We start from the raw sequence: 26612 nt of genomic DNA, 5'->3' as shown, positions 1-26612 counted from the left end.
GAGCTCTGGGAGAAACAGCTGAAGGTGGATTTCCCTGAAACTCTGCAAGAGGAACAACTTGGTCTGTCAAGGGAAGACAAGCGCTTCAGTGAGTCAGTCTCAGAGTCTGCCAAGCTCATTGATGATCATTACAGTATTGGTTTGCCGGTAAGGCAAAGATACCTCAAAATGCCAAACAATAAGACAGTTGTGGAACAGCGTGCATTGAGTCTCAAAAGGCGTTTGAATAAAGATCAACCTTTTGCTCTGATTACATCGCTTTCATGTCCGGGATGCTGACTAATGGCTATGCAGAGAGAGTTCCGACTGAGCAGCTGACCCGTTATGATGGAAGGGTGGGGTATATACCCCATCATGGGGTGTATCATCCTAAAAAGAAAAAAACTGCGGATCTAGCCTCCAGAGGTGTTAAAGTTCAGTCTGTGCTAAAGACTGGTGCATGGCTCTGTGGTCCTGACTTTCTTCTTAAGCCTGAGAGCAGGTGGCCCAAAAACCCTCAGACTCTGGAAGACCCTCTTTTTGTAGACCCAGAGGTCAAGGCTGTGGTGGTGAAAACTGCTCAAATTGAGCATGTCAGTCCAGTGGAGAAGCTCATTGATTACTTTTCCTCCTGGTTCTGTCTTAAAAGTGCTGTTGGTTGGCTTCTCAAGTTTAAGAGCTTGCTTTTGTCCCGGATGCGACATCGCAAGCTGCTGAGAGAAACCCTTTCTGGAACGGACCTTTGTGCTGAGCAGTTGGAGAAAGAGCTACAGGTCCAGATGGAAGGTGTTAAGGCTCAAATGCAGTATATGTCGGATTTGTTCTGGAAGTGCTGGGTGAAGGAGTACCTTCCTGGACTTCAGGAGCGCCAGAAGTGGAATGCTGCTAAAAGAAACTTTGTTTCAGGAGATCTCATCGTGTTGGTGGATGATATGGCCCCTCGCAATACTTGGATTACAGGAAGAATTGTGGATACTGTTCCGGACAAAAATGGACTGGTGCGAAGTGTACGGATTAAAACTAAAACCAGTTATCTGAACCGGCCAATAACTAAAGTCTGCCTTCTGCAGGAAGCAGAGGGGCAGTGAAGATCTTTGGATACATCGGACATGAACATTGACATTAAATGACTTTCAGAGGACTAAAAGTTCACTTTGCATTTTGATTGATCTCTGTCTCCCACAAGGTGATTATGGTGGTCAATTATTACTATGAAATAATTTGGGGCCGGAATGTAGGAGCCATACATTGGGTTTGTCTTACGATCTTTCCTCCTTTTTTGCACTATTGTGTATGTGCACGCGCTTAGTGACGTCGTTGATTACTGTGGGTGTCACCGGGGTGTGGTGACTGTATTAGTGTGTGTGTGTGTTCACTTGTGCGGGTTGGACCAGGTGTTGGGATGATGGCTGCAGGGTGAGCACGTGGAGAAACTTTCTGTTGACCGTCACCGTCGTCATCTTCTATTACTGCACTGTCTGAGGTATCTTTGCACAGCTTATGAAATGCATCAATACAAGTAAGTGTTGTTTCTTGCTAAGCTTGTGAAATGGATCAATAAAGACATTCCATCAAGTGCAATGGTTCAGCATGACGCGTCTTTAGTGTAAAACCACATGTCTTAGCCTGCTGTGGCGTTTGGATTAGTTTTTAAGTTTTATACGCCGCAATAGTGCAGCTTCAGCTTCTAACGTTTGCATCATGTTGCGCAGCATTGCCTTATATTAACATATGGTGCTATGTTAAGAGCCAAAGCTAATAGCAGCCCATGTAGCAGCAGCAGGCTAACGTAGCTACGTCACGTCGGGTCCATTAGTGAGAAGAGAGAGGCTCAGGGATGGGATGCTTAGGACTCTTAACTCATGCTACATTACACATGGTTTACAGTCAATATGTTAAAGCAATCAGATGTCACATTACGTTAGTGAAAGCTGATAGAAGTCACCTTAGCTTATTTTATTATGAGAATATTAAACAAATGTCCCAATTGGTTGACATAATAAACTTTTATATTTTTAAATAAATGTCTAGCCTAATGTTAGTTTCCATGTGCCTTCACAACGAAGCTGAGAGAAGGAGCTTAAGGTAGCAGCTAGAAGGAGTGCAGCTTTACAGAGCTGGATTCAAACTGGCAGCTGAGGCATTTGATTAAGTGAAGCAACCATCCTACATTATTCATTTAATGTCCAGTAGGCTTTAAGTTGTATTAGACTAATAACTCATTAAAGGAATGCGTTGTTCCGAGTGTCTCTCTGTGTCCTCAGGAGGCCATCCTGACCACCATGGACCTCATGCACCATGGCTTTGGCTTTATGTTGCCGTTTGGTGATCTGCTGTGGATTCCCTTCACCTACACCCTGCAGGCCTATTACTTGAGGCCTGTACTACGAAGCAAGATCAACATGTCCTGGATTTCTTTCAGTTATCCGGCTTCACTAACCATAACAACCGCGATCCCTCATGACCCGTATCACGACGGTGGTTAACAACTAGTTCAGTCAACGCAGGGTTTCCCAATCCAGCGGCGCGCGCGTTCACATAAAAGAGGCGGGGTTTGCGCACCACGACCAATCACAAACATCTACAAGAGCCGCATATTTTACATAAGAAGAGCAAACTATAATTCTACATTATTATGAAGAACACAGACACTGTTTTGCAGGCAAAACGCAATACAGTCACTGCTTCCTAAAACAGGAAGGAAAGCTGGCACAAAAAAAATAGCCGACGCTGTAGATGTGTAAATCACAATGCTTATCAATATCACTTCCCCATCAGTCAGGACCAAGATTTGACCATAATTAGACTGGTGCTTTCCATAAACTGCCGTTGCTTTAGCCTATTATTTCAGTTGCAACCCTGGCAGTGGGAAGCAACCGTGAGAGCAAATAAAGAATATGAAAACATAATTCAAACCGATATGCGCATTGGCGACACACGACTCAAGAAGCCGATTTGTAATTCCCTCCCATTAAAATATATATATTTCATAAAAATACTCATCAGGGAATGTTAACGGGGTTGTTGGTCTCTAAATGTTTTAACTTTTATGAGCACACCTCTCTCTCTCTCTCTCTCTCTCCTCTCTCTCTCTCTCTCTCTCTCTCTCTCTCTGCGCACTGAGCTCCACCTGATCTTTTATAAGAATGGTGACGCCGTTATCAATCGAGTATTGATTGGTCAGTAGGCGGTGCTTTTACACCGGTTGATCTCTGATCTCCAACTTAACCTGCCCCCGACCACGTTAGGCATTCAGCATGAGTTACCATGGCGATTGAACCCGGTAACAAGTGATCCACCGTCGTGATACAGAAAACCCTGGGTTGAACCTGAACTTAGCTCGCTAACACCAAATCTTGCTTCGTAGTACAGGCCTCTGGTCAGCCATCACAAAACAGTGGGGGACTGTCCGTGGTGCTGAAGCAGAGCCTTGTTACTAAAACAGAAGGGGGCTGTCCATGGTGCTGAAACAGAGCCTTGTTACTAAAACAGAGGGGGGCTGTCCATGGTGCTGAAACAGAGCCTTGTTACTAAAACAGAGGGGGGCTGTCCATGGTGCTGAAACAGAGCCTTGTTACTAAAACAGAGGGGGGCTGTCCGTGGTGCTGAAACAGAGCCTTGTTACTAAAACAGAGGGGACCTGTCTGTGGTGCTGAAACATAGCCTTGTTACTAAAACAGAGGGGGGCTGTCCGTGGTACTGAAATAGAGCGTTGTTACTAAAACAGAGGGGGGCTGTCCATGGTGCTGAAACAGAGTCTTGTTACTAAAACAGAGGGGACCTGTCCGTGGTGCTGAAACAGAGCCTTGTTACTAAAACAGAGGGGACCTGTCCGTGGTGCTGAAACAGAGCCTTGTTACTAAAACAGAGGGGACCTGTCCGTGGTGCTGAAACAGTATAGATATTTACAGAGATTTAGTATGGATCATCTATACTAAAGATAGCACATTTCAAGCAGCACCAGTGGAATGAAATGGTACACACTTCCTGTCTCCTAAAGGGGCGTGGCCTCATTTGAATTTGTCCTGCTATAGCAAGACTAAATGTTCTACAGTAGGTCTAAGTCTGCCACACTACACCCAGCGAGAGACAGAGAGAAATGATAAGAAAATGAACAGGAAATTGCCTGATGCTGATCTCCAACATCTTCCTGCAGATGGCAGCAGAGCGTGAGAAGAGGTGAGGTTAATATGGGTGGGCATATCCAGCTGAGCTCACTGTCAGCAGAGCATTTCTGTCCATGGGATGCTGGACGTGGCGCTACATTCCACCATCCACTGATCCCGGCAATCTGATGCCATTTTGATGTTTGGGTGTATCAGACGTGTTGTTTCTGTGTCTCAGACTTTTTGTTTGTGTGTCTCAGACTTGTTGTTTGTGTATATCATTTGTGCGCGTTTGTGTGTTTCAGACGTGCATGGGGAAGGACGTGACGCTGCACATGTCGGCCAGTAATCCCGCCATGCTGCTTTATCAGAAGTTTGGTTTCAAAGCGGAAGAATACATCCTGGACTTCTACGATAAATACTATCCGGTGGAGAGCAACGAGTGCCGCCACACCTTCTTCCTCCGCCTGAGACGCTGAGAATACAGACGATGCCTAAAATTCTCAAATCAATTTTAAAAAATTAAATTTCATTTAAAATGTGTGTGTCTGAGTTTTAATTTGATATAGAGGACTTTTTTTATCTTTGGAGATGTGTTGAAAACCTAAGTTTTAATTTGATTACAATCTGCAGACTATTCTGCATCTGCAGCTGCTGTATGTGCTGATAAAACTTTAGTATCTGATTGATTTTTGGAAGTGAAACATGATGACAGCTGCTTCTCTTTCCTTCATTCATTTGTCCAGCAGGGGGCGCTAGAGTCACACAGCACATAAGTTGATGCCACCCCTACATACAGGGGGAGAAAGAAACCGCTGCAGGCAACAAATGTTATGGTTCGTGTCCACATTGGTGGTTGGTTTAACAATAGTCTCACTTTGCCAGAACCTCCTCCAAAGCACGCTGGAGGAAGGTCTGGCTAGTCCACACAGCATTCGTGGATGTATATATATATATATATATATATATATATATATATATATATATACATATCGACGGATATGTCATGAGTTAAACAGCAATAGATGAAAGTATGATAGTTTGAGATTATTTTTGCTTAATAGACAGTTTGATCCTGTGTTATGGTGATTTGAAACCTTTCTTACCAGAAATGTTGCTCTGGATCTGGCTGTAGTTGCTGCTCAGTTGGTCGTATCTGGTCAGCAGCAAAGTGACTGAAATATAAGATACGGTTTAAGGCTTTATTGATTGATTCACTCTCTGGTGTTGCTGTCACGGGATGCAGGGGATGTAGGACCCAAATGCAGAGACAGACTGGGAAATGTTGAGTTAGAGGATTTAATAAGCAAAAACAAACAAAAATGTGTCCTGATAACAGCAGGCAGAGTAATCCAGAATAAGAAAAATACAAAACAGGAATCAAAAGTACCAGGAACCAAGAACAGAGACAAAACACACAGATGCTCAAAACATGAAAACAATGACCTGACAACAGGGAAACACAGAGACTAAATACAAGAGGGAACAAGCAAACAAGGGACAGGTGACACAACAGGTGAAACACATCAGGGCGGGGCAGAACAATCAAACAGGCGGGAAAACACAACACAGTAAGTAAAACAAGACAAGACTAGGGAGGAAAACAGACTTCACAATAAAACAGGAAACACTAACAGCAGAAACTAACAATCGTGACAATTGCAGCACACGACAAAAATAAGTACAGTTACATAGAGAAAATGTTATATATATATATATATATATATATATATATATATAAATAATAATAGCAGGCTCAGACCCAAAATGCAGATTGGAGATGAGGAGGCAGCAGGAAGTTTTTAAAGGTTTGATAAATTAAAACTTGGAAACTTGCAAGTGTCCAGGGAACTGAAGGAAAGGGCAAAAACCAGGAGCACAGGAACAGAGGTCAGCAGGGGCGAAGCCAGGACCCCTTTGGAGGCCTGCGGCGAAGGCAGGACACCCTGGAGGCCGAGAAAGGATGGCAAATACGAAGCACCACTGGAGAGCCAGCAGGACGCAGACATCGAAGGTGAGGACATCTGAAAGTAGTAGTAAGTAAGTAAGTAAGTAAACTTTATTTATATAGTACCTTTCACAGACAAAAGGGGTCACAAAGTGCTTTACAGTAAAACAAAAACAGAGCAAAGACAACACATACAAAGCTATATGGCTAATAAAATCATCCATCCATCCATCTTCATCTGCTTATCCGGTATCGGGTCGCGGGGGTAGCAGCTCCAGCAGGGGACCCCAAACTTCCCTTTCCCGAGCCACATTAACCAGCTCCGACTGGGGGATCCCGAGGCGTTCCCAGGCCAGGTTGGAGATATAATCCCTCCACCTAGTCCTGGGTCTTCCCTGAGGCCTCCTCCCAGTTGGACGTGCCTGGAACACCTCCCTAGGGAGGCGCCCAGGGGGCATCCTTACCAGATGCCCGAACCACCTCAACTGGCTCCTTTCGACGCGAAGGAGCAGCGGCTCTACTCCGAGCTCCTCACGGATGACTGAGCTTATCACCCTATCTCTAAGGGAGACGCCAGCCACCCTCCTGAGAAAACCCATTTCAGCCGCTTGCACCCTGGATCTTGTTCTTTCGGTCATGATCCAGCCTTCATGACCATAGGTGAGGGTAGGAATGAAAACTGACCGGTAGATTGAGAGCTTTGCCTTCTGGCTCAGCTCTTTTTTCATCACAACGGTGCGATAAATTGAATGTAATACCGCACCCGCTGCGCCGATTCTCCGACCAATCTCCCGCTCCATTGTCCCCTCACTCGCGAACAAGACACCAAGGTACTTAAACTCCTTCACTTGGGGTAAGGACTCATTCCCTACCTGGAGAAGGCACTCCATCGGTTTCCTGCTGAGAACCATGGCCTCCGATTTAGAGGTGCTGATCCTCATCCCAACCGCTTCACACTCGGCTGCGAACCAATCCAGTGAGTGCTGAAGGTCACAGGCCGATGATGCAGCGATGAGATCCCCAGCCCACCGAACTACAACCCCTCTCCACCCCGACTACGCCTTGATATCCTGTCCATAAATACTACAAACAGGATTGGTGACAAAGTGCAGCCCTGGCGGAGGCCAACCCTCACCTGAAACGAGTCCGACTTACTGCCGAGAACCCGGACACAGCTCTCGCTTTGGTTGTACAGAGATTGGATGGCCCTGAGAAGGGACCCCCTCACCCCATACTCCCGCAACACCTCCCACAGTATCTCCCGGGGGATCCGGTCATACGCCTTCTCCAAATCCACAAAACACATGTAGACTGGTTGGGCATACTCCCAGGGTCCCTCCAGGATCCTTGCGAGAGTAAAGAGCTGGTCCGTTGTTCCACGACCAGGACGGAATCCGCATTGTTCCTCCTCAACCCGAGGTTCGACTATCGACCGAACCCTCCTTTCCAGCACCTTGGAGTAGACTTTACCGGGGAGGCTGAGAAGTGTGATACCCCTGTAATTGGCACACACCCTCTGGTCCCCCTTTTTGAAAAGGGGAACCACCACCCCGGTCTGCCACTCCTTAGGCACCGTCCCAGACTTCCACGCAATGTTGAAGAGACGTGTCAACCAAGACAACCCCTCCACACCCAGAGCCTTAAGCATTTCTGGACGAATCTCATCAATCCCTGGGGCTTTGCCACTGTGGAGTTGTTTAACTACCTCAGCAACTTCCACCAGGGAAATGACGACAATCCCCCATCATCCTCCAGCTCTGCCTCTACCATAGAGGGCGTATTAGATGGATTTAGGAGTTCCTCAAAGTGCTCCTTCCACCGCCCTATTACCTCCTCAGTTGAGGTCAACAGCGTCCCATCCTCACTGTACACAGCTTGGATGGTTCCCCTCTTCCCCCTCCTGAGGTGGCGAACGGTTTTCCAGAAGCACCTTGGTGCCGACCGAAAGTCCTTCTCCATGTCTTCTCCGAACTTCTCCCACACCCGCTGCTTTGCCTCTTTCACGGCAGAGGCTGCAGCCCTTCGGGCCCCTCGGTACCTTGCAACTGCCTCCGGAGTCCTCTGGGATAACATATCCCGAAAAGACTCCTTCTTCAGTCGGACAGCTTCCCTGACCACCGGTGTCCACCACGGTGTTCGTGGGTTACCGCCCCTTGAGGCACCTAAGACCCTAAGACCACAGCTCCTAGCCGCGGCTTCAGCAATGGAAACTTGGAACATTGTCCACTCGGGTTCAATGCCCCCAGCTTCCACAGGGATGCACGAAAAGCTCCGCCGGAGGTGTGAGTTGAAAGTCTGTCAGACAGGGGCCTCCTCCAGACGTTCCATGACTAGCACAGAAGTCCAACAACAAACAACCACTCTGGTTTAGATCAGGGAGGCCGTTCCTCCCAATCACGCCTCTCCATGTGTCTCCATCATTGCCCACGTGTGCGTTGAAGTCCCCCAGCAGAACTATGGAGTCCCCCACTGGAGCCCCATACAGGACTCCACTCAAGGTCTCCAAGAAGGCCGAATACTCCGAACTCTTGTTTGGTGCATATGCACAAACAACAGTCAGAGTTTTCCCCCCCACAACCCGCAGGCGTAGGGAGGCGACCCTCTCGTCCACCGGGGTAAACTCCAACATAGCGGCGCTCAGCCGGGGGCTTGTGAGTATCCCCACTCCCGCCCGGCGCCTCACACCCTGGGCAACTCCGGAGAAGAAAAGAGTCCAACCCTATCCAGGAGTATGGTTTCAGAACCGAGACTGTGCGTAGGAGGTAAGCCCCACCAGATCTAACCGGGGCGCTCCACCTCCCGCACAAGCCTCGGCTCCTTCCCCACAGAGAGGTGACATTCCACGTCCCCAGAGCCAGCGTCTGCTGCCCGGGTCTGGTCCGTCGAGGCCCCTGTCCTTCACTGCCACCCGTGTGGCAGCGCACCCGACCCCAGCGGTTCCTCCCACAGGTGGTGGGCCCATGGGATGGAGAGGGAGTTGCCACGTTGCTTCTTCGGGCTGTGTCCGACCGGGCTCCGTGGCAAACCCGGTCACCAGGCGCTCGCTGACGAACCCACCATCTGGGCCTGGCTCCAGACGGGGGCCCCGGGCTTCCTCCGGGCAGGGTAACTTCACCTCTTCCTCGTTTGCTCATAGGGTTTTTGAACCATTCTTTGTCTGGCCCCTCACCTGAGACCACTTTGCCTTGGGAGACCCTACCAGGAGCACACAGCTCCAGACAACACAGCCCTCAGGTTCATAGGGACACACAAACCTCTCCACCACGATAAGGTGATGGTTCCCGGAGAGGCTAATAAAATGCTTGTCTAAAAAGATGAGTCTTCAGGTGTTTTTTAAAGGTTTCCACAGAATCCAAAGCTCTCAAGGCTAAAGGGAGAGAGTTCCAGAGCCCTGGGGCCACCACCGAAAATGCACGATCACCTCTTGTTTTAAAACGTGTTCTAGGAACAATTAAGAGCTCCTGACTTGAAGACCTCAAAGAGCGACCAGGAGTGTGTGCGTGCAGTAGTTCCTGGATGTACGAGCAATGTTCCTGAGATGGAAAAAACAGGAACGAACCACAGACTTCACATGACTGTTAAAACACATAGATTTATCAAAAATGACACCCAGATTACGCACAGCATTACAGTCCGAAACTGATAGAGTCCCAATGGCCTGCCTAATCCTAGGGGTAATGTTGTCTGGGGCAAAGATCATCACCTCAGTTTTATCAGAGTTTAATTGCAAGAAATTGTCAGCCATCCATTTGTTAATGGAGGCTAAACAATTGTGCAACAAGGACCGTTTGTCTAGCTTATCGGGGCTAAAAGATAAATATAACTGGATATCATCAGCATAACAATGGTAAGATATACCTTCAAAACTACCAATACTTTTACCAAGAGGAAGCATATAAAGACTAAATAGCAAAGGGCCAAGCACAGAACCTTGAGGCACACCACAAGACAAAGGAGCAGAGTCTGACATGTAAGTTCCCATAGATACAGAAAAACTCCTGTCCGACAGATAGGAAGAAAACCAGTCCAGAGCTGATCCAGTAATGCCTACAGTTGTTTTCAGTCTTTCAATCAGAGTGCAGTGGTCAACCATATCGAACGCTGCACTCAGATCCAGAAGGACTAGAACAGAACATTTACCCCCATCAGCCGCCATCAAAATGTCATTAGAGACTTTTAGGAGAGTAGTCTCAGTTGAATGGTTTTTTCGAAAGCCAGACTGAAATTTATCGAAAATATTATTAGAATCCAAAACTTTATTTAGCTGGCTCGCAACAACCTTTTCTAAAATTTTTGAAATAAAAGGCAATTTAGAAATAGGCCTGTAGTTTTTAAACAAAGCTGCATCAAGATTGTTCTTTTTCAATATAGGCCGGACAACAGCATGCTTAAAACAGCTAGGAACCTGGCCTAGCTGAAGAGATAAATTTAAAATTGAAACCAAACATGGTCCAAGCAGATGTATGGATTTTAAAAGTAAAGATGTTGGTAAAATATCAACAGGACTTTGGGAAGGTTTCATTGAGCCCACTAGCTTAATTAAGTCATTCAGGGACAAGGGGCAAAAGGAGTCCAGTACCGAAAGTCTCTGATGAGTAACAACAAAAGTTAGAAAGCTGAGCAGGCGACCGGTGACAAAGGCCCTCAAAATGACGGCAGTCTACCCTGAGACCTGAGACAGGTGACAGGTCAGCAGGGCTGGAGGCTGGCAACAGGGCTGCTGGGGACTCCAGGGACTGCTGAGGCAAAGCTAATTCCTGTTGATGCTGCAGCTAATCAGGGGCAGGCAGTTGTAGAACTGAATCTGGGGAACACAGCAGCTGAGGGGAGTCAGAAAAGGCAGGAAGAAACAGGGACTCAGGAACAGGGGACCACTGAGGCTCAGACGCTTTTGCCCTCATGACATTCACTTATGCCAATACTCAAAATAATAATGTCATATTTATTGAGATCACACACACAGCAATGCTACACAAGCATTTTTTTTGTTGTCTAAAACAGTTCTCGTATATATTTGGAGTCATCCAGTGCAAAAATAAACATAATGAACATTATAACTCATATAAAGAACAAACTATTTACATTTCTTAAAAAAAAGTCCAAACTTATGCCAAAACTCAAAACAGTGATGTCATTCTTCTTTGGTCACATCTTACTATTCTGACTTTGAGTGATCTCTCCTCACAATAAACAATCTTTGTTCTCCCTCGGATGACGTATTGATGGACTTATATGGCCTTCCATTGGTTTACAAGACAAAAACAAGCAGCTCCCAAAGCATCATGGGAAAGAAAATGCATGGTTCCGTGGTATTTACAAAGACTGTCAGTAAGAGCGCGCCTCTATTCTGCGGGGGAAATTCTCCGCCTCTTTAAACCAGCCGCAATCGAGTTTCCTCGTAGACCTTTATGCCGCTGGTGAAATGGCAACAGTAATTTGAGCAAGACGAAGACATAGGCTAGACTGAAAATATTTTTAACACAAGAATCACACTTTGTCAGTGAACACAACATCATTTAGCGTTACAGATCAAGCAGCCATGCAATATTAGAGTTACTGGAAGAAATCAAAGATGAAATTGAATCTCCCACTCAGCGTTCACATCCCATTCCAGCAGTTGTTAAACTCCTCGCTACATTACAAATATTGGCATCAGGATAATTTCAAACAGTCATAGCATCAGCAGTGGGAATATCGCAGTCTGCACTCAGCCATATCATAGCACCAGTACCGCTTTGCTACAGCGCAATTTACGGTATAGTGGGCGGAGAAAGACGCTGATTGCCTGATGGGTGTCAGGGTTGATAAATACTACGCAAAATGTGGAAGCATAGCGTGCGCTATTACCGAACTCGCATAAACGGACGCAGCGCAAACTGCGCTAGTGTTAGTAAATCTAGCCCATAGTCTAGCTAGCTGTCTGGATTTACCCTGCAGAGATCTGAGGAGCAGTTAACCATAGTCCTCACAAATCCACCGGAGGTTAGAACGCCAACACATCTGGCCGAAATGGGGGACATCCGGTGGATTTCCGTCGGCAACGGAGCAATCCTGGAAATGGATATAGACTAGTTTAACAACTTTTTATTTAATAATCTCAAACATATTTATCCAGTGAACTTTTTAATATAATATCTAAATGACAGTAAGACTGTACTAGGAGTCTAAAGATGTACTTTATGTTTCCGTGTGTAATCCGTAAATATAAAACGGATCTGAAAATACATAAACCAACCCATAAATGAAAAGCATTTGCGAACATCTAACAGATCATCAAATGGATGGCCTTTGTGGATCTAAATTTTACACACACACACACACATACATACATACACACACACGCACAGACCCACATGCATACACACACATAAACACATACACACGCACAGACACACACACAGACATCTTTTTTCTGTGCTCCTCTGCTCTGTTGTCCATCTCTGATCTGCTCTGTGTGTTACTAGCTGTGCATGTAGCAGAGCTAACTCTTTATTCCATCCAGCTTAACGTCAGGTAAATATCACAGACCCTGGTTATGTGTCAGTAAGGAAGATGGTCTATCATCTCTTGTGTTTGTTTTACTGATTGTTTTTTTAAATTCACACCTTAACTTCCCTTTTTCTAACAAACAGAACAAAAGAAACATGCGGTCACATCACAGGCATGTGTGAATGCAGCTATGCACTGTATGGGTATTTCCTCATTTTTACAATCAGGAAGAAACATCTTTATTTTATTAGCTTTATTTAACTTTAATATACTTTTATAAGGTTTATCTGAAGGGTTTCATTATACTAATTCCCAAACGACTGAATGCTTAAATCTGAGTCAACTTTTAAGTTAAGTGGGACTTTTTGTCTAACAAAATGTATTAGTGTGTGTATCTGTTTCAGTAGTTTGTGCTGCGGCCACTTCCTGTGTTAAATGATTTCTCAACACAAAGACAGACAGTGTTCCTAACCATAGCTTCAGTTCAGTTTGTCAAGATGGCTGCAGATACTGTCGCTGCGCCACGTTTGAGCTTGAATGTGAGATATAACAGAAACGTTGAAGAGAACAGCGGAGAGGTAGAGGAGAATCAGGTGGAGATCTTAGAGGATGAAGAGCATTACGCTGAACTCGAGCCACAAAGAGCCAGTAAGTCTGAAATGATGATTGTTGTAAAGGGGAAGTTCATCTCAGTTTCCGTGAGGCTTTATTTAAACTAGATATTGAGTGTTAATTCATAATTAACCAATCCACCATTAGTTACCATTCATTGTGAGTGTTTATCAGGTGTCTTGGTGATGTAATCTGGTGCCTCGTCAGTCATTATTCTTATCGGTCAAACTTTAAATAAACAATAAAACATGTTCTGGATGTATTTTGTCTCTGTAGGACCACGCAATCCTGCAGCCGGCAACAGAAGGAGCTTCAGAGCTACTGCAGTGACTCTGGGAGGGTTTTATCTTCTGGTATTGGCTGGACTCTTTGTTCGCTGTGAGTAGTTAAGTTTTTATTACAAACTGTCATATCTTAAAGGAGAAATACCATGAAATACTTTTTCAGTGCTTGAGCAAATATGTTTGGGTATTTGGAGTGCCTACCAATCCCAACTTTGAAATAAGACAACCCAGTCAGGTTTTTGTAGGCTGCCTAGATCATAAAAAATGAGATTCAACAAGCTATTCACATTTGACTCTAAGTATCTCCACCCACCGCTTAACCACTAATCCAACTATTTGTTTCATAAGCCAATCAGAGCAGATTTTTTTTTTTTGGGAGGGGTGCATAATTTGTGCAATTTTTGTCTGATAAAAATTATTTTAATAACTCTTTGGTCTAGGAGGAGTTTGAAAAAAAAGGTTTATGATAAATCACGATTTTTCATGCATAAATGTATCGGCGTGGCCTATACTAGGAGATTCAGCTGAATTCAGGGAACGCTTGGATATGTGTATTATATGTGATGTACGGTTTGGGAGTTATAAGGTCAAACATGTTTTTTCTGACATAGTGCCACCTAGTGGTGGAAGTGGCTGAATATTTTTGTCCAGCTGGGAGGAGGCCTGGAACACCTCCCAAGGGAGGCGTCCAGGGGGCATCCTTACCAGATGCCCAAACCACCTCAACTGGCTCCTTTCAACGCAAAGGAGCAGTGGCTCTACTCCAAGCTCCTCACGGATGACTGAGCTTCTCACCCTATCTCTAAGGGAGACGCCAGCCACTCTCCTGAGGAAACCCATTTCGGCCGCTTGTACCCTGGATCTCGTTCTTTCGGTCATGACCCAGCCTTCATGACCATAGGTGAGGGTAGGAACGAAATCTGACCGTTAGATCTCTTTTCGTCACAACAGTGCGATAAATTAAATGTAATACCGCACACACTGCGTCGATTCTCCGACCAATTTCCCGCTCCATTGTCCCCTCACTCGCGAACAAGACCCCAAGGTACATCAACACCTTCACTTGGGGTCAGGGGCGGACTGGGACAAAAATTCTGCCCTGGCACTGTAGCCACACCAGCCCACATCACCACGCCCATGCAGCCCCACCCATGGACATGTGCATTCACTAATTACATTTGTGTACAGATTGTGAAATAATATAAGCAGTACCTTATTTATTCCGTTTGTATGCTGTTACTGTCATTCTCTACTGTATGTAGGTCTTTGTTGTCACTGTCTGTCTGTTCGATTGTCCGTATTTCTCTCTGTTGACACTGTACATATTGTCTGTCTGGTTCTCCATCTTTTCATCTGTTTTAACTCTCTAATTCTGCAATTTAAGTATGTTTTTATGGGTTTTCCTTGCTCAGAATTGGCCTTTGAGGGAACACAAGGTTTTGAGGGTAGAATATTTCAATTCCTGCATTCTGATACATTTTTAGTCACCAATTTATGGTAAAAACATCTATATTTATGGCAAAGAAATCACAAAATTCTGGTGGCAGGTAACAATTAAAAATACAACATATAATGGAATGTTATTATATTCAGTAGTTCAGTAAGGGGGCTTTCACATCTGGGACATACGGATATGACAACGGATACGACAACACTTGACCCCAAGATCCAGTTGTTTAAAATAGCATGAACGGGGCTTTATGGTCAAGTTTTGCTCCCAAGTTGAAAATTTGAAAAAATATATTTAAGATTGACTTACATAGGCTACTGCTTTTACTGCTAAATTGTACAATAACACATAATTTTATGGATACAAAACTTTGTGAAGTGTAATGTTTTCTACATTCTATTGATAAAAAATTATCAGTGATGTTGAATATAGCGTTCAGGGTTGTCATTTGTACTCCTGTAGGCCTACACTTCGCATCAGGCGTTAAAACCAACTGTAACAAAACACCATATTAGACTACTATTTAACGCGACAAGACGTTTTTAACCGGTAATGAAACAGTCTCACTTTAATACTGATGCCGTCAGATGGCCGCAACATTATTTTATATTTCAGTCACTTTGCTGCACACCAGATACAACCAACTGAGCAGCAACTACAGCCAGATCCAGACGAAAGTTTCTGGTAAGAAAGGTTTCAAATCACCAAAACACACAGGATCAAACTTCACACTGTCTATTAAGCATACATAATCTCAATCTGTCTTATCTTCATCTATTGCTGTTTATCTCAAGACATATCCGTCGAAAACAGTCAGTTACAGGATGAAGTAAAGGAGCTGAAGTGCAGAATTAAAGGTGAGAAAGTTTAAAATCAGTAAACACCTGTATTATACATATTTACATCATAGAACTTGATTGTTTATTTACCGTTGATTATGGATGTGAACAGTTTCATGCTGTTTTGCTGATGATGTGAATATTTCTGTTAGAGATGGTCACTTACAAATGAGATGTAAAACCTAAAGTATTTACAGAGTTAACATCCTGACAGGGAAACATGTCAGAGGCAAGAAAGATCTTTAAATAGTGAAACTACATTTGTTTGATTTTAAGAGAAGCTGTGTCCTGATGGATGGAAGGGTTTTGGATGCAGTTGTTACTTTAAATCTGAGAAGAAGGACTATTGGTTTGGAAGCAAAGATGACTGTGAGCAAAGAGGAGCACATCTGGTCGTCATAAACAACGAAGAGGTACAGGTGAGTGTGTTTGTTTCTGAGTGATCTTAGAGAAAAAGAAATTCAATGGAAATATTCTAATCTAAAATATAATCACAACTTTAAATGTTTGAAAAACCCTTGAAATGTTAACCGTCTATTGAGTACTATCGGTGCAGTTCCTCATGCATTCTCTGTTTCTCTGCTGATTATAAATGTCTTTCTTCACTTACCTCCGTTACTAATGTGTGTTTCCTGTCATGCTGTTGAGTCCAGTCCTCAGTGTGTGGTGGACCGAGGGATCCCTCTTCTGTTTGTTGAGGCTGATTGTCAAAGTGACAAAAACTAAAACTACAGTCTGTTTGTCAAGATGTTTCATGTTGTTTGTTTGGTTCTATTGAAACTATGGTTGGTTATTTGTGTGATTAGTTTCTGATTCATGCATCATGGGGGAATTTTTTTCTTGCAATGCATTTCCTCTTTCCTTCAGATGTAGTCACAAGATGACCTTACTACAACAGAAATGCTGATCTGTGAACAGAGAAATGATTTATGTCTCTTGCCAACGTCTAGAAGTTTGTCACTGACCTGAGTAAGGATGAAGAGTACTGGATTGGTCTAAGGGGTCAACAGAACCAAGGAGAATGGGAATGGGTTGACGGGTCACCGCTGACAAAAACGTGAGACATTTCAAAGGCTTTTGTTTTCATCACAATTCCATCAAAGTCACTGTTTGTCACTAAAATAAGTGCTTTAAATAGAAGGATGTTGGAGTTAAAGCTGTTTTTTTCCAATTTTTTGTCAGTGGCCAACAATTTTGAGCACCCTGTAAACATTACAACTGTATAGTGAAGTCTTAAACCATAAAGATTTAATATGTGTTAAACTTTCACAGACCTGAAAAGCTACTGTAGTTTAATGCGTGTGACTGAATCAAAATGTAAAGTCTATATGACCGGCTGCTGGGCTTTTAAAAACAGACACTAGCTGCAGAAAACAAAGAAAGGGCGCCATCTTGGTTAGATATCATAAAACCTTGTTTTTTGAGGATGATTCCTGTCAGTATAAACCTTCAATGACTGAAAACAGAGATGTGGGAGTACTGGACAAGGGTTCATTCTGTCACTGGCAGCCATTACAGATTGTTTATCTTTCTCTTCTTCTTCTAGTCCGTAGAAAGAGCAAAGTCGTTAGCCTTTCCTCATTAGCGCCACCTCTGTTCAGGACAAGACTGCAACTAGTGTCGCGACCACCAGTGCAGGGTATAAATAGTTACGCCGATTCCATGACGTCACATTTGTGCACACCAGCTGGGCTGCGGCTACTGCATAGTAACCTTAACTCATCCCTACAACCTATCAAATCAAAAAATGATTCATGTCTTACGCTGCAGCTGGTATTCTTGTATTTGTATCTTATTCCATTGTAGCCTGTTCTGATTTTTTTATTTCTTTCATGAAAGTTTTTAACTGCTCTTGAATTGCATTGTAGCTGGAATGTGCTATAGAAATAAAGTTGCTTTGCCCTACGACCTGCAGCCTGTAAGTCAGTCACCAGGGCACAAAGAGACTTTTAGCGTCAATAACAAACGCCAAAGACACCTGACCAAGCGTCTGTATTTGATGCCATGGGAGTGAGAATGTGTTGTTTTGAAAAGTTTAACCACACTTGGGATGGCTTCATTGGCATTAACGTGACTCACTGCGACTTGAACAAGCTGCAGAGGGAACATAGTTTACACCATCTGCTCCACAGCTCTGTGTGTGTGTGTGTGTGTGTGTGTGTGTGTGTGTGTGTGTGTGTGTGTGTGTGTGTGTGTGTGTGTGTGTGTGTGTGTGTGTGTGTGTGTGAGAGCTGAGCCCCTCTATCTGTGAAATATGCATAGAGGAATAAGGAGATTGCGCTTACGTATGAGCTCTCAGGTACCGAGATTTGTCACGATTGATATTATGTGAATTTATCCCCGGTAATACCGGCCTATTGGTACCCTGAAAAGTACAGAGTTTGGTACCCAACCCCACCCTAAACCCATCAAGGGTTGAAGGTGTTTCAGAGGTACTGCAGTGGCTCTGGGAGGGTTTTATCTCTGGAAGGTAACGGACATCTGGCCGATAAGAGTGAAATCCGGCGAATTTTCCATCGGCAACTGAGCAAATGAAAATAGATATAGACTAGTTTAACGACAACTTTTTATTTAATAATCTCAAAAGTGTTTATAACAACATCTGGACGTTTCAGATCCAGCGAAGGCAGATCTCAAAAAACGTCCAGGTTCAGTTTGAGTTTTCCCAGTTTTCCCAGTAGGTCCAGTCCGGTCCGAGCAGCCAGCAGAGACACCATGTCGTTGCAGCCGGAGTTCACCGCCGTCCGTGCACGTGCTGCCGCCCGCCGTTCCTCCACCGGCACACCGGCCTGACAGCTGGAACCCACACCAGACACATCTCTTCTTTATCTACATTAATCATGTATTAGACCTGTCCAGACACCAGACACATCTCTTCTTTATCTACATTAATCATGTATTAGACCTGTCCAGACACCAGACACATCTCTTCTTTATCTACATTAATCATGTATTAGCGCCGTCCAGAATACGCCACTGGGACATCCTGTTGTGTTCTTTAACCACCAAATGCAGACTTTATATTTCACTGTTCCTGTTTTCTATCAGATCGTTTATAGATCTCAACAAAAAGCAGCAAAAATTTCAGAAAAAATTAAATTAAACGTCAAAACACTCAAGCACAAAAAAGCGACAAAATGTGAGAAAAGTTGCAAAATCCAGAAGAAACTTGAACCTTTTGAACAGCTCAAAACAGGATTTTAGTTTGTTTTTAACTCTCTGAGACGAGACATCAGAACTACAACTCTGCTCTGAGTCATTTAGTGTCTTTTAACTCATTATGTGTTTCTGTTTATTGGGCGTTTGTGTCTCTTTGTGTTGGTTAAGCGTCTGTAGTCATGTGACTGGTTAACGGAGGTGTTGCCTGGTTTCAGCAGATGTTTACAGCATCTGGAGGATTCTGCCGGGATGATGGCCCTCAATCAGTTTCTCTGAGTCTTAAAGTGTAGATGCGTAGAAAAAGCAACAAAATCATTGAGAAAAACAAACAAAAAAGACAAAAACTTCAAAATTAGAGGGAAAAAAGTCAAGCAAAGAGTCAAAATGTCACCAAAAACATTGAAAAAAGTGGCAAAAACTTCCAAAAGTAGTGAGTGTGTGTTGCTACCTGAGCAGGACCCGAGCACACTGCAGACCTTCAGATCCCAGAGCTGCAGCGTCATGCAGAGCTGTGTTCTTCATCCTGATGAAGAGAAAGAGGAGACCCACGTTTGTATCTCATAAATTACCCCACTAATAATGCCCGAAATGATACCAAACGTCTACAAGTAGTACAAATAGGTTATGTACTCATAAAACGATGGATTGGAAAGTTTGTAAGTACACCAGAAGTTTATGTAAATAACACTTGCCTGCTGGCTTCTGCTCTCTGCTGTTGTTGTTGCTGCTGTGAGACGAGTGCTTAGGGACATCTACAAATTACAACACCGAAAAGAGATGCAACAAAAATATTTTTAATTTAACTTTTTTTTTTAAAGTAAGTGCTGTAGTATAACTAACAGGAGACAAGTAATAATTGAGGTAAGTTTGGAGACATTACCTTATTTAATCATTGAATTAATAAATATTTTTGTTGTAACTCTTTTCGGTGTAGTAATTTGTAGATGTCCCTAAGCACTCGTCTAACTGCATGTAGCAGCAGCAGCAGCAGCAGCAGCAGCAACAGAGAGCAGGCAAGTGTTCATAAACTTCTGGTGTACTTACAAACTTTCCAATCCATTGTTTTATGAGAGCATAACCTATTTGTACTACTTGTAGACGTTTGGTATCATTTCGGGCATTATTAGTGGGGTAACTTACAAGATACAAACGTGGGTCCGTTAGCACCTGCGCTAAGCTATTCAGCTGATAACGCTACTCTAGCTAACTCTCCCAATGTTAGACCCAGGTGAAAAAAGCTTCTGGGGGGGTGTTTGGCTCGAGGTCATGGTACAAAGGACCCTAGGGTGAATTACTCTGAACCATCACTTTAATGTTCCTGAAGCTGTGACTGTATTCTCTCAGCCAGGTAACATCTGCCATTACTCCATGTGTTGATGTTAAAATGTAAAACAAGCTGAGGACGTTTGGCCACCAGACTCCATGTAAAAAATCAGGACTTTTAGCGTGTATAGAGCCAGCATATCTCCACCAGACTCCATGTAAATAATCAGGACTTTTAGCGTGTATAGAGCCAGCATATCTCCACCAGACTCCATGTAAATAATCAGGACTTTTAGCGTGTATAGAGCCAGCATATCTCCACCAGACTCCATGTAAATAATCAGGACTTTTAGCATGTATAGAGCCAGCATATCTCCACATGTAATTGGATGAATTAAGGGTTTATTTCAACCAAACCAGAGTGGTGATTGTTGGAACAGTGGAAAGATGAACCAAGATGGCTTTTGATAGTTTTATTTAGTTTCTGTCCACTTTGGATGAAGTGTGTTTTACGATGATAAAAGTCCTGATTATTTACATGGAGTCTGGTGGTGTTTGGTGATGGGGATCTTACGGTCCAGACTGCTGGTCGACGTCGGCGCCTCGCTGCACTAAGACAGGAAGTACATCATGGTGACCGTTCACCACGGCAACCGCCAGAGCGTGTCGGCCGTCGCCGGTGCAGCAGGAAGGGTCCGCCCCCTGGTGGTTACCATGGAGACAAAAAGAGACTCAAGTGACCGAGGAGGCTGCTGATTGGAAGAAGTATCCAGATCCTTTACTGCAGTAAAAGTACTAATATCACACTGTATAAATACTCTGTTACAGTAAAAGTCCTGCAGTGTAAATGTTCCTTCAGTAAAAGTGTTTAAGTATCATCAGGAAAATGTCCTTAGTTACTTTGTACCTGATCCAGGAGCTGCTGCACGACGTTGATCAGACCCCGACCTGGACCGAGCTCCGCCAGCAGCTGCACGTCCTTCACCTGGACCAGGAGAACCAATCAGAGAGCAGCATTCATCTCTGACTGAACAGCAAGTCAGACAGCAGCACAAGTTTGTTTCCCTCAGGTGAGTTTTCGTCAAACTTCCAACAGGAAACACTAACTCTATATAAATATATATATATAAATGGGTGCGTGCGTGCGTGCGTGCGTGCGTGCGTGCGTGCGTGCGTGCGTGTAGTGAGATTTTCTTACCAGAGGTTTGGGTGTCAGGTTTGGTTTGGGAGCTTTCATCAGAGCTGTGGAACGATCACTTCCTGTCAGACACACAGACAAACCCACTGAGGAACTCAGTTCTGGCTACAAATAAGTCTTTAAATATTTAAAATATAATATCTATAAACTGTGAACTAACACTACCAGCAGTGTTTCCAAAGGTCTCTGTTTGTGTCTGTCCAGACTACAAAGACTTTCAAAACCAAAACCTTTTCAAATGTTAAAGTTTTAGGGGCTCGGAAATGCCGCAGTAGTGTGGACTGGAGGGCAGTAGTGTAGACTAGAGGGCAGTAGTGTGGACTAGAGAGCAGTAGTGTAGACTAGAGGGCAGTAGTGTGGACTAGAGGGCAGTAGTGTAGACTAGAGGGCAGTAGTGAGGACTAGAGGGCAGTAGTGTAGACTAGAGGGCAGTAGTGTGGACTAGAGGGCAGTAGTGTAGACTGGAGGGCAGTAGTGTGGACTAGAGGGCAGTAGTGTAGACTGGAGGGCAGTAGTGTGGACTAGAGGGCAGTAGTGAGGACTAGGGGCAGTAGCGTAGACTAGAGGGCAGTAGTGTGGACTAGAGGGCAGTAGTGAGGACTAGGGGGCAGTAGCGTAGACTAGAGGGCAGTAGTGTGGACTAGAGGGCAGTAGTGTAGACTGGAGGGCAGTAGTGTAGACTAGAGGGCAGTAGTGTGGACTAGAGGGCAGTAGTGTAGGCTAGAGGGCAGTAGTGAGGACTAGAGGGCAGTAGTGTAGGCTAGAGGGCAGTAGTGTAGACTAGAGGGCAGTAGTGTAGACTGGAGGGCAGTAGTGTAGACTAGAGGGCAGTAGTGTAGGCTAGAGGGCAGTAGTGAGGACTAGAGGGCAGTAGTGAGGACTAGAGGGCAGTAGTGTTGACTAGAGGGCAGTAGTGAGGACTACTGGGCAGTAGTGTTGACTAGAGGGCAGTAGTGTGGACTAGAGGGCAGTAGTGTTGACTAGAGGGCAGTAGTGTAGACTAGAGGGCAGTAGTGTAGACTAGAGGGCAGTAGTGAGGACTAGAGGGCAGTAGTGAGGACTAGAGGGCAGTAGTGTAGACTAGAGGGCAGTAGTGAGGACTAGAGGGCAGTAGTGTAGACTAGAGGGCAGTAGTGTGGACTAGAGGGCAGTAGTGTAGACTAGAGGGCAGTAGTGTAGACTAGAGGGCAGTAGTGTAGACTAGAGGGCAGTAGTGTTGACTAGAGGGCAGTAGTGTAGACTAGAGGGCAGTAGTGAGGACTAGAGGGCAGTAGTGTAGACTAGAGGGCAGTAGTGTTGACTAGAGGGCAGTAGTGTAGACTAGAGGGCAGTAGTGAGGACTAGAGGGCAGTAGTGAGGACTAGAGGGCAGTAGTGTAGACTAGAGGGCAGTAGTGAGGACTAGAGGGCAGAGGGCAGTAGTGTAGACTAGAGGGCAGTAGTGTGGTTGAAAGTGTCTGCTGGTTCTTACTGAGAGCGCTGCTGTCGGCAGATCTCTCCGTGACGCTGCTCAGAGTCTCGGTCCGACCTGCAGGATCAGCACCGTCTGCTGCTGGACCCACCTGAGAACACACCTGACTTTACTCCAGTGTTTCTGCAACATGTCCACCCTTTAGGTCAGTGGTTCCCAACTGTTCTTCCTTGGCGCCCCCCTACTTATGTCTAAGAAAAGCTGAGCCCCGGCAATAACCAACTTGAGGTAAACTTTCTTTCAGAAGAGTTTTTTTCGTTGATACAGAGCAGTTTCAGCTTTGCGTTTCACGTTTTTATTCATTAAATAGTATGCCATGTGTGCCAGGTAAACCACGTGATAACAGCGTCCAGCGTAGCGAGCGCTACAGCTCGATAATAGCAGCGACAGCAACAGGCGATAGCACCAGTTAACAGAGGTCCTTGAGATTTAGGGTCCCAGGTTAAGAGGTCCTGGAGATTTAGGGTCCCAGGTTAAGAGGTCCTGGAGATTTAGGGTCCCAGGTTAAGAGGTCCCGGAGGTTTGGCCTACTAAGTAGCCTGTCTACAATATTTATTTTTTTACCTTAAACCAGATAAAGACTTGCGCCCCCCCTGTGATCTTTGCCACCCCCTAAGGGGTGCCCGGACCCCAGGTTGGGAACCACTGCTTTAGGTTACAGACCTGTGGTTCTTCCCGTGCAGACGACACAAAGCTGACGGTCACGCTGACCTCGTAGCGATCTTCCTGGATCACGGCAGAAACCATCTGAAGGAGAACGCCACACGTCAGCTGACACACAGGAAGTAAAGCCCTGCAGCTGGACATGTGACTATGATCACAGGGTCAAAATTTTAAATGAAAACTTGTCAACACTTGTCACTTTACCCGATGTTTTTTGTCGATTTTTTCCCGTGATCTTTTCCAACATTTTTGTCACTTTATTTCAACGTTCTTTTGTCATTTTTCTTTTCTTCAAATACGATAAAATTAAATAAACAACCAAATTCAATAAAAGTAGTGAACTGATCATTTATTTTACTTGTTAAGAGCATCGTATGTAACCATCCACGTTAGTTTCTTTGACAATTTGGTTGAAAGAAAACCCAAATTTCTGATATAGAAACTTGAACTTAAAAAATTGGTCAAATTTGACCCGAGCACAACAGAATTGAATCACGGCAGAAACCATCTGAAGGAGAACGCCACACGTCAGCTGACACACAGGAAGTAAAGCCCTGCAGCTGGACATGTGACCACGATGCCTGGTAGACTCTCCTCTGAAACTGAGGGACTTAACATGTTAACCCTTGTGTTGTCTTCCGTAACTTTTTGTTTTTTTCTGGGTCAAAGTTTAAAATTTTGTTGTTCTTTATCGACATGTGTCACTTTCCGGTTGTTTTTGTCAATTTTTTTCAGTTTTTTTGTCACTATTTCTGATGTTTTTGTCGATTTATTTCCAGCGATTTTTTAAAAATGTTTTTGTCAATTTTCTTTTCTCGCGTTTTTGAAACTTTTTCCAAAATTTTTTCCAACGTTCTTTTATCTTTTTTTTTCTTCAAATACGATAAAATTAAATAAAACACCCAAATTTAATGAAAGTAGTGAATCATTTACTGATCATTTATTTTACTTGTGAAGAGCGTTGTATGGAACCATCCATGTTAGTTTCTTTTTACTTTGGTTGAAAGAGGACAACAGGAGGGTTAATGGAACCGTATATTTCTGTGATCCGGTCCGTGTTGCGTACCCTGCCCATCCGAGGCTCTCCCAGCAGGGCCCTGAAGGCACCGTTGTTCTGAGCGTAACTCCTCAGGTGAGCACACACGTGATCCAACTGCTTCCTCCAGTAACCTGAGGAAAGGATGACATCACACCTCTACTTTACACACTCAACGAGACTACACAGCTAGGAACAAGCCTTCTCTTTGTGCTCGTCATCACAGTTGTTCCAATACCAATCTGACGAGCCTTGATACTCTGTCGGTATCAGTGTTGTTGAGTCTATGTGCGATCCAAGGCCACGTAATTACGGTAAGTCCTGAAAAAATATACTTTTAAGTAGTTTATTTATGTTCTGTTAACATTAAAATAAAGTTCTATGGCCTTTATTCTCTGTCTGTAATTGATTATGTTTTACAAAGAGTTTAACCTGAGCCAGACTCAACAATAATATCACCTCACATCACGCTTTAGGGTTGCCAGTTGTTGACATTTTGATATCCCTTCCTACAGAGGTATGTGTCTAGCTTTAGGGTTGCCAGTTGTTGAGAGTTTGGTATCCCTTCCTACAGAGGTACGTGCCTAGCTTTAGGGTTGCCAGTTTGGTATACCTTCCTACAGAGGTGCGTGCCTAGCTTTAGGGTTGCCAGTTGTGTACAGTTTGATATCCCTCCCTACAGAGGTATGTGCCTAGCTTTAGGGTTGCCAGTTGTTGCCAGTTTGGTATACCTTCCTACAGAGGTATGTGCCTAGCTTTAGAGTTGCCAGTTGTGTACAGTTTGATATCCCTCCCTACAGAGCTGTGTGCCTAGCTTTAGGGTTGCCAGTTGTTGCCAGTTTAGTGTCCCTTCCTACAGAGGTACGTGCCTAGCTTAAGGGTTGCCAGTTGTTGCCAGTTTTGTATACCTTCCTACAGAGTTACGTGCCTAGCTTTAGGGTTGCCAGTTGTTGCCAGTTTAGTATATCTTCCTACAGAGGTACGTGCCTAGCTTTAGGGTTGCCAGTTGTTGCCAGTTTGGTATACCTTCCTACAGAGGTACGTGCCTAGCTTTAGGGTTGCCAGTTGTTGCCAGTTTGGTATCCCTTCCTACAGAGGTACGTGCCTAGCTTTAGGGTTGCCAGTTGTTGCCAGTTTGATATACCCTTCCTACAGAGGTACGTGCCTAGCTTTAGGGTTGCCAGTTGTTGCCAGTTTGATATCCCTTCCTACAGAGGTAAGTGCCTAGCTTTAGGGTTGCCAGTTGTTGACAGTTTGGTATCCCTTCCTACAGAGGTAAGTAACTAGCTTTAGGGTTGCCAGTTGTTGCCAGTTTGGTATCCCTTCCTACAGAGGTACGTGCCTAGCTGTAGGGTTGCCAGTTGTTGCCAGTTTGGTATACCTTCCTACAGAGGTACGTGCCTAGCTTTAGGGTTGCCAGTTGTTGCCAGTTTGGTATACCTTCCTACAGAGGTACGTGTCTAGCTTTAGGGTTGCCAGTTGTTGACAGTTTGATATCCCTTCCTACAGTGGTAAGTGCCTAGCTTTAGGGTTGCCAGTTGTTGACAGTTTGGTATCCCTTCCTACAGAGGTATGTGCCTAGCTTTAGGGTTGCCAGTTGTGTACAGTATCAGCAGTATGTTATACCTCTGCCGGGGCTGATGGCGGTCAGCAGCGGCTGGCGCTCTCTGGTCACCTGCTGCCTGTTGAGTTGTTGTTGCTCCTTCCTCCGCAGCTCAGTGGCTGATGGGTAATAGAGTCCAACAGTCTGCGTGGCCTGCTCGGTGGTGGCGTTAGCGTTAGCCACGGGACCAGAGACGGGCACGGCCTGCCAGGTGGCATCATGGGAAGTTGGTGCTGAAGCCTGCTCACAAACACACACACACACACACGTACACATACACACACACACACACACGTACAGACACACAAAAGGTTACACTTGTCTCAGCACAAATCTTTGGTCTGAACTGGACTTTAGTTTAATTTTTTTATTTTATTTGTCTGCCGATGCTGCGTTGCCCGGATCATATTTTGTGTTATGGATTGTGTGAGTGACATGGTGTCACCTGCTTTGTGGCGGCGCCCCAGACAGGTGGTGTGATGTCACTGCAGGAAGTAGGCGGGGCTTCCTGGA

General features: G+C 44.6%; 1 protein-coding gene across 1 annotated transcript in view; it reads right to left on the bottom strand.

Moving 5' to 3' along the window:
• dzank1 (double zinc ribbon and ankyrin repeat domains 1) overlaps positions 1-26612 on the bottom strand; it is an 84158-nt gene that overhangs the window by 47898 nt on the left and 9648 nt on the right. Inside the window, exons 8-16 of the mRNA XM_039805490.1 lie at positions 26545-26612; positions 26123-26339; positions 24527-24630; positions 23461-23544; positions 22798-22888; positions 21328-21389; positions 21037-21114; positions 20704-20831; positions 19315-19389 (exon numbers count right to left, since the gene is read on the bottom strand). The exon at positions 26545-26612 is cut by the window's right edge and continues 88 nt beyond it. Coding sequence (XP_039661424.1) covers positions 19315-19389; positions 20704-20831; positions 21037-21114; positions 21328-21389; positions 22798-22888; positions 23461-23544; positions 24527-24630; positions 26123-26339; positions 26545-26612 — 907 coding nt within the window. The remainder of the gene's footprint in view (positions 1-19314; positions 19390-20703; positions 20832-21036; positions 21115-21327; positions 21390-22797; positions 22889-23460; positions 23545-24526; positions 24631-26122; positions 26340-26544) is intronic.

The sequence above is a fragment of the Perca fluviatilis genome, chromosome 1 (genome assembly GCF_010015445.1).
Source record: "Perca fluviatilis chromosome 1, GENO_Pfluv_1.0, whole genome shotgun sequence".
NCBI lineage: Eukaryota > Metazoa > Chordata > Actinopteri > Perciformes > Percidae > Perca > Perca fluviatilis.
This window is presented reverse-complemented; position numbering and strand designations above follow the sequence as displayed.